Source organism: Clupea harengus, chromosome 14, assembly GCF_900700415.2.
Source record: "Clupea harengus chromosome 14, Ch_v2.0.2, whole genome shotgun sequence".
Classification (NCBI taxonomy): domain Eukaryota; kingdom Metazoa; phylum Chordata; class Actinopteri; order Clupeiformes; family Clupeidae; genus Clupea; species Clupea harengus.
Window position 1 is genome coordinate 25151429 of NC_045165.1, and position 8181 is coordinate 25159609.

Below are 8181 nucleotides of genomic sequence, written 5' to 3' on the forward strand. Positions count from 1 at the left end.
ACTGGAAGCTCAGAGCTATACACACATTTGACAGCAACTCTAAAGATGACCTTTACACTTTTTTGCTGAATGTCTGCCACTCCATTGCTGGGATCACCATATACTTCATATACAATATACAATGTGTGTAACAAAGGGAAACCAAGACTTTACTGGTTTAACTAAAACTGTAGCAAATTAATCATTACGTAGCTGTACATAGGATGTGTTCTATATTTACTTGAAAGAAAATATTTAAATGTTCTGTGTAATCCTTCCATGAACAGAACTGTGATGCATTAGTGGACAGAACCACCTCTCTGATGCAGAGAAAGATGTTTTCAGAGCAAACATAACACAACCTCTGCAACTTCTGTGGCCCCTGTTAGCAAGTGAACAGATTGAGGAACCCCATACAGATCTTCCACCCAGTGAATAGAAACAGAAAAGTGGTCTGATTCCATTGTTGCCATGTGTAATGTAATGCTGGAGCAAAACACTTAACACTGTGAGTCAAAGGGGGTAAAAGTAGAGAGGGTGTCATCTTTCATTCCATGTCACTCCATGTTTCTGTTTGTGTGTGTGTGTGTGTGTGTGTGTGTGTGTGTGTGTATGTCTGAGTGAGATAAAGCAACAAAAGTAGGTGTGTTGACTACGACCCACTTACACATTAGAATTAGTCCCTTGATGCTCCACTAGAAAGACCAGCCGATCCACTGGGAATTAACCCATTGTCTCTCTGAAGGGTTGGGCTCTCTTCCTGAAAGCAAGACAGATGGGAATATCCAGTGTTCTAAAATTATGTAATGACCTCAATAGTTGCACCATAATATAAATGAAATGCACATGCAAAGCTATTCACATGTAAAACATAAACTAAATGGGGGCACCTTACATGAAAAAATGTAGGCCCCTGTTCAGTGTTATAATTATGTCTAAATACGTAAACACTTACGTTTTTGTTTCTTAGTGCCGCTATAGAAAGTGTGGCATTGCATGAATAATCAAGTAATAAATAAGGGATAAAGTTGTCCAATTATGGCTAATCCCAAAACTGTTTGCAGAACAGGAGCTCTAGCGCCCCTATCTTACATCCGGGTGCCGCTTCGGCAACAGACTCCGGCTGGCTGCAGCTCTGCGTTTCCGTGTTGGTTGTGGGAAGAGAGGGGGTCACAGACAGGGGGTGAGATTGACTAAATCTGTTTGGATTACGTCGTCAATACCACCTTTCCTATGGATGAGGAGTAGTATCGGATGAAGAACACACCCGTTGTCAAAGAGGGAAACTTGTTTTTGGGCATATTTTGACATGGAGTATGCCGTGACAACACCCCCTGACATGTGAGATTTACAGAGCAATATAGCTCGGTAGAAGACTGTGCAATTGTGTGGCTGTTGCCATCTCGCTTATCCATTTATGGTTGCTCATTTGATCCACTACTTGTGTCGCGATCCTCGTCTGTGCTGGGGGAAAAATGAAGAAGTTTAATATCAGAAAGGTGCTAGATGGTTTGACGGCCGCCTCCTCCTCCTCATCATCATCTCACCCGGGAAACAGGGAAAATGACTCAATTCAGGAGAACCTGCAGTCGGAGCATTTCCAGCTCTGCAAGGTGGGTTCTTATCACACGGGGGGTCGCAGGGGTTGACCGCGAGCAAATGGCACCCCAGCGGCCCGATATTACACTCTGGAGACCGAGTGTACCGATGGATCCTATGCATGCGGTTCGAATAAAATTGATGTACACGTAGCTATCGAGCAAGTGACGTCTCTGCCAAATACATGTATTTCGTTTTGTGTGGATAGTCAGGTTGATCCCAGTCATCAAGAGGTGTGTGAAATATCAGTCATAGAAGAGGCTAATTCTGTGGTTTCTGATGTGTTGCTAAGAATTAGCAAAAAATACACAGCTAGCTACCTACTGTCACAGTATGCCATAGACTTGGCTGGCAAGTCGCGTTGATTAACGTTAGCAAATAGGAAAAGTGACCTGATGGAAATGTTGCGTATTCATTCAGTTGCATTAGCAGACGCTGGGTAATTTAATTGTCAGTGGGTGGAACTTGCAACATTAACGTTAGCTGCTGTATAAAGTATTTTACAGTGAATAGTTATATATTATGGCTCTTAATTTCAGTGCAAAATTAAGTTAGCCAGCCTGGCTAACGTCACTCAGATCAGTTCCTTGCATATGAGCATTGCATCAGAGGGCAGGATGGTGTTAATGCTATTCTGCTAAATAGCTAGCTAACTAGCTAGCAGCAGTGAAATCTTATTAAACCAGCTTCCCAGGCAGACCTGAAGTGACGGGGAGTCCCATTTCCATTTGACTGTGAAGTGACTTGTCATCATACACTCAAAGCTACCTTATGAGCTACAGTACTCTGCTTACATGATAATAGTTGACCGCTGTGAATTGTTTCGTTCCAACAGAGAAGATTTCTCATTTCTACCAGTTGTTCAATGTGTGTAAAAGTGTCATGCTACAGGTTATTACGGGCCCTCTTCCGCAGCCAAGCTAGCTTTCAACACCTTTTTGGTGCACAGCGGATGAGGGCTTGCTATTTCACCGCAAACACGTCAAGACATTCGTGTTGTCTTGCGACAGCCTACGCCAGTGCTTGTAAGGTTCACATAGACAGTCTGTTAAATGTTCCCATAATGATGACAGTCATTTGCAACATAATAATTATCCAGGGACTCACATTATCTAAGTAATTGCAATTGCCAGACGTTCTGTACAACGTCAGAACAAATCAACATCGTCCTCTTTCAGTGTCATCAATCTCAAAAACCAAAGGCTATGCCCCTTTTTGTGAAGGAAAAAATAAATTAAATATCCAGTCATTTAGTCCCAGGCATTAATAGGGTTCTTTACTTCATGATGTGGATAGATGTTTCCTTGACAAGATTATCGAAGAAAACATGAGTTTACAGTGGACATCCTGTCTACGGAACTGTACAGGAGGCTTCTTTATGCATGAAAAGAAACGTTTCCCCTTGGTCATGCTGTCCTGGGTGTTTTCAGATCCTGATCATCCACTATTTACATTCAAGCCAACTTTGGATCTTTATTCTAGAATATTTGAACACTTTTCCTGTTGTGTGAGTGTGTGTTAGTGTCACTGAACTGCCGTATTTTGCCTTGCAGACCGTGCGCCATGGCTTCCCTTATCAACCCTCAGCAATGGCTTTTGACCCTGTGCAGAAAATCCTTGCTATAGGGACTCAGAGTGGAGCTTTGAGGTTGTATCCTTTTCTCAAAAGATAAGTAACAAACTGTCTGTTCGACACATGGTATGCATATTTGCTGTCAATGTTGTCTCCCAAGGTTCAATGTATGCATTGTCATATCCAGCATACAAAAGAATGTGTTGTGGTTGCGTTGAAATGTCTATGCCCCCGTGATGCATTCAGTCACAATGGGCTCTCAGATTCCAGTTTTCTGACACGCAGATGCTTGTGTTACACAGTGGATTTCTCAAAGCAACAATGATGCGACACTGGAGGTTGACAAAGTGATTGATGGTACCACAGCAGCTGACCTCAGGGGACTCCAGAGCTACTTCCTCACTGTTGTTGCCAATATGAAACCAGTCCAAGGCCCCTGTCCCTGATGTGTGTCACATCACTAATACTAGGCGCAGAGTCAGGGGACACAGGCACTGTAGCCTCTCTACGGGTGTCGCCTTTGCTAGTGTCTCAGGGGTAGCCATATTGGGGAACATGTGGGTGGCTGGCCTTTGAGAGGCCCCCCTCTTGGGACCCGCGCCAGGGGATGACTGATGAGAACAGGGTGAAGGGGAAACAACCCCTGATCTGGTGAGAACCTGAACATGCTCTCACCACAGAGTACCACACAGTGTATTGACTTATACATTTTATTGACTTAGTGTGCGCTCGTCCATCAGATCGATGTCACAACAGGAGTGGTAACCGATATATATTGCAAAGGTGTGTGTGTGTGTGTGTGTGTGGTCTTAGCCATGTGCAGATGTAGCAGTTATGCCCCAATATAGTGGTTTTCAGCATACACAGAAGTTGGAGCATCAGTAGCTGCATCAGGTGTGTAGTCGACGGAGACACCTTAATGCCACGCTCACAAATTAGCACCACACTCCCTGTATCTGGCTGGGGAGGGTGGGGGCACTTTAGAGGTGACCGGAGCTGTGGGGGATCTGGGAGGGTGTTGATGAGATGGCCCCTCTGTGCTCAGTGTGGAGGAAGGCATCCAGCTGCCTGTGGAGGGTGAGGGCTCTCGATAACCTTCTGCATGCTGGTGGGACCACTATCAAGCAAGGCTATTGGTCCTTTTATTCACAACAGGACCACTATTGAGCAAGGCTATTGGTCCTTTTATTCACAACAGGCTCTCATTGATTTAGCGTTGGGAAAATGCTGTCACCAATATTGTGTGTTTAGATGTAAGATTGCTTACCCTTTTGTGCCTGTAGTCCCAAGAGTTGGATGTCTTTTGGACGTGTTTGTCATGATGGCATGAAAGAGATGGTTATCATGTTCCTCCACTGGTTTGTCCCCTACTTTTGATCCTTCAGTCAATATTGATTGTTTGGTCGGCTGCTTGTGCACCTTTACGCCTATAAAGGAATTGACAATGTTCATAGGTATTGACAATAAGAAGCCTCCCTGTGCTTCTCACGCTGATTACATCCCAACTCATCTGATCCTTTGGATACTGAGAGAGAATTATGAACCTCCATAGCCGTACTGTGGTGATCATCACAGCAGAGTTTTTCTTTACTTATTTTGGCTAATTTGCAAACTGTTGATGGGTTTCATCCTGAAGCACAGCGGTGACTGCTGCCTTCCTTGTGTCACCTTCGTAAACATATGGGCCTAAACTCATTGAAACCGGTTAATGCAGCTCGGTGGTCACCTGAGGTGGAACCTCCCCAGTCAGGTGTGAATTACTGCACCACAAAGCCTTCGGTTTACCACACCAGGAAGTGCTTCCTCTTTTCTCTGCACAGTCACCCAGCTAGTTCTCGTGTGTCTGTGTGTGTCTGTGTGTGTCTGTGTGTGTCTGTGTGTGTGTCTGTGTGTGTGTCTGTGTGTCTGTGTGTGTCTGTGTCTGTGTGTGTCTACTCTGTGTCTGTGTGTGTCTGTGTGTCTGTGTATCGAGGTCTCATTGTAAAGCTCTCTTCTCTCAGTGCCTCTGCCATGTCAGCTGATGCTATCAGAGGGTTAGTGTGCATGTGACTGCGTCTTTCCTGTCCAGGACATTCCACAGGCACGGGGGCTGGCAAACTCAGCTCGTTAGCATCTCGTGATTTATGGCCAGTGAACTTGACTTTTGCCCCTATTTCCCACTCGCTGCCTTTATTTCATCCCCCTTGTTTAAAGTCTAGCTCTGTGTGTGTGTGTGTGTGTGTGTGTGTGTGTGTGTGTGGGCTCAAGGGGCTCGGTACATTACTCTGCAATTGAGGACAATTAGATTGTCTGCCAGAGTCACACAAAGTTTGTGTGTGTCGGTGGACAAGCCTGGTTGTGCTTCTGCTGAAGATTTGAACTGGGAGAACAGGCCTGGGAGATTAAGATGGCGATCAAAAGTTCGAGTCTTAGAACGAGGAAGTTTCACCCAGTCTTGATCGCAAAGAGGAAATACATGTATGCTGAGTTATCATATTATCTCAAGTGACCACATGTGTTTAAAAGGAAATGGTGCAGTATTGCATGGCCTCTTTACAGATAGACCTGCTTTCATAGCCACTGAATTTCTGGGTTGTTTCTGGTGGCGATGTGATGAAAATTGACAAAATACAAATAGTTGATTCTTCATATCTCTTGAATTTTCATTGTAGTCTTTACCTATTCCCTGTAGGGCTCTTTGCCAACATTTTACCCCAGGTTTACCTGTAGCATGTCATCATCGTTAGAATCCCAATGAACAGATGGTTATCAGAATGCTATGAATTCAGGCCTGCTTGATCATAATCTCTTCCAGTGAAGTGGGTAATATACTCGTCATCAGGTCATCGGGTTCATGTGTACAGAGGTAAATACACATAGACATGTCACGGTGCAACTCGATGAGTAACCTTATCCGCCTGCATATCTGCCCCTTGAGTGTTAACCTGAGAGAGAGACCTCCTTAAGTATGAGAAGCTTTGTGGTTTCCTACACAGGTTTTTATTAATAGATGTCAAATGATCATATATAAATATCGAAAGCAGATTGCAGGCAGTGTTCTTTTTTTCTCTCTTTTTTTCTGTTGCAGACATCATCTTTAGATGTGTGTGCGTGTGTATGTTTGTGTGTGTGTGTGTGTGTGTGTGTGTGTGTGTGTGTGTGTATGCATGCATGCCTATGTGTGTGGTCCATGTTCCATACATTTCCTACATGTTTTCCTTTCTTTTCTGCCTTGGGTTCTGCCTCCAGTGTAAGAGGAAGTATTCACAGTGTAGTCTAATTCAGGCACCAGGCTCAACTCTTGTAAAAAGGCAATCCTGTCTGGTGGCTAAGACCAACGTGCAATTTCAAGGAAGTTTTCCGAAAATACTGGGCGAGTATGCAGAAGTGCATTCCTTTCGCCGTCTCCTGTCTCAGGCCCGTCAGCGCTCGGCTGTTCCAGGGATCGGTGGAGAATTCCCTCCCGCTTCCTTGTTTGTGTGGTTGTTCCTGCTGCGCTGCTCCTGTAGAAATTCCGCTCGGCCGGAGTGCCTCTGGAGGGTTGTGACCCAAGCAGGCTTCAAGCAGGTTCAGGGGGAGAGAGCCAAGCTGAAGCCCCTACGCATGCTGTGTCAGTCATCATGCAGTTCTTTTCTCTCCTTCCCTTTGTTTATCTCCCTCAGTCGGACTCTCTCTCTCTCACACACACACACACACACACACACACACACACACACACACACACACACACACACACACACACACACACACACACACACACACACACACACACACAGACACCCTCATTCACACACAAACACATTTCCCCTGTGTGCGAGGCCAGCTCCCAGGCCCTGTCAGCAGACGGCAGACAGTATCAGTGCTGCAGCTGTCTGAAGTTGTAACTGTAGCAGCAGGGCCTACTGTAACCTCCCGGGTGTCAGGACTGTGCACGGGCTCTCCGGCTGCATGACAGGCGCGTCTCTCAGACTCTCATTCTCTCTCTCCCTCTCTCTCTCTCTCTCTCCCTCTCTCCTCCCCCTCTCTCACTCCCTCTCTCCTCTCACTCACTCACTCAGTCACTCCTTCACACCTCTAATCCCATTGTAGTTGAGAGGTCCAGCTATATGACAGGCATACATCTCTCTTTCAAACTCTCTGAGGCACTCTCCTTTCTCTCTCTCTCCCTATTTCTCTTTCTCTCTCACTCATATATATATATATATATATATATACACACACACACACACACACACACACACCCCACTGCCTTTGCTGACAGCCTTATCTCTGGCCTCATGCGGGAGTGTGCTCTGCTTGAGTGCTGGGGCCATATGTAGCCCAGAGCCCCTGGCCTGTGGAGTGTGAGTCACCCTCTCTGGAGAGTGCGCCAGCAGGAGAGCAGGAGCAGGAGCCCTGAGCACACGGCAGTTAGCGCTGAGCACTGCCTCTCGCTGCCTCTCAGCGTGCCACATCAGCGCCAGCCCACCCTGCCCGGGGCTCCTCTGCAGCACGTCAGATGGACTGCACCGCCGTGCGACAGGGACTAGCTTGTGATTACATGTGCTAGCATGCTGTGCGATGCAGTGTAGCGTGCCATATGCACAGGGACACCTTTTAGAATAGCGTGTGACACTTGCTAGTGTACACTAGATAGCTTCCTGGTGGGGAAGACTGGCTTGTCCACATTCTTCAACATCCCAGTACAGTAGCGTGAACTAGCCCTCAGTGTGTACTTCAGGTCATAAAAGGCGAGGTTGTATCGAGCTTACTATGACTTTTTCCATAACATAAGACAGCTGGAGTCGTGTGTATTTAATTGTATAATGCTCATGCCATACACTTTGGATGCAGAATTTTGTAGGCAACATTGTGTACTATGTTTGTCGATTGTTTATTGTGTATTAAATATTTAGCTGCTGTTTTGTTGGCTAGGACACTGTATTACGTGGGCTAGCTTGTGCTCTGTATAACTATGTACTATTTTGGTTGCTTAGCTTGTGACCCATGGCCTATATTGGCATGCTGTCTAGTGTAGGAGGCTCGTGTCAAGAGTGTAGTTCACTGCTTGA

The 8181-nt window shown here is 45.8% G+C and overlaps 1 protein-coding gene across 5 annotated transcripts in view; it reads left to right on the forward strand.

Annotated features, from left to right (window-relative positions):
* The first annotated feature begins 1054 nt into the window (after positions 1-1054).
* stxbp5b (syntaxin binding protein 5b (tomosyn)) overlaps positions 1055-8181 on the forward strand; it is a 29811-nt gene continuing 22684 nt past the window's right edge. For 4 of the 5 annotated variants that reach the window (XM_012822442.3, XM_031579938.2, XM_031579940.2 and 1 more), the window contains exons 1-2: positions 1056-1592; positions 3132-3229. In XM_012822442.3, coding sequence (XP_012677896.2) covers positions 1455-1592; positions 3132-3229 — 236 coding nt within the window. In that variant the 5' untranslated portion in view covers positions 1056-1454. Of the gene's footprint in view, positions 1593-3131; positions 3230-8181 lie in introns of all 5 variants that reach the window. The other variant, XM_031579937.2, reaches the window with a different exon arrangement.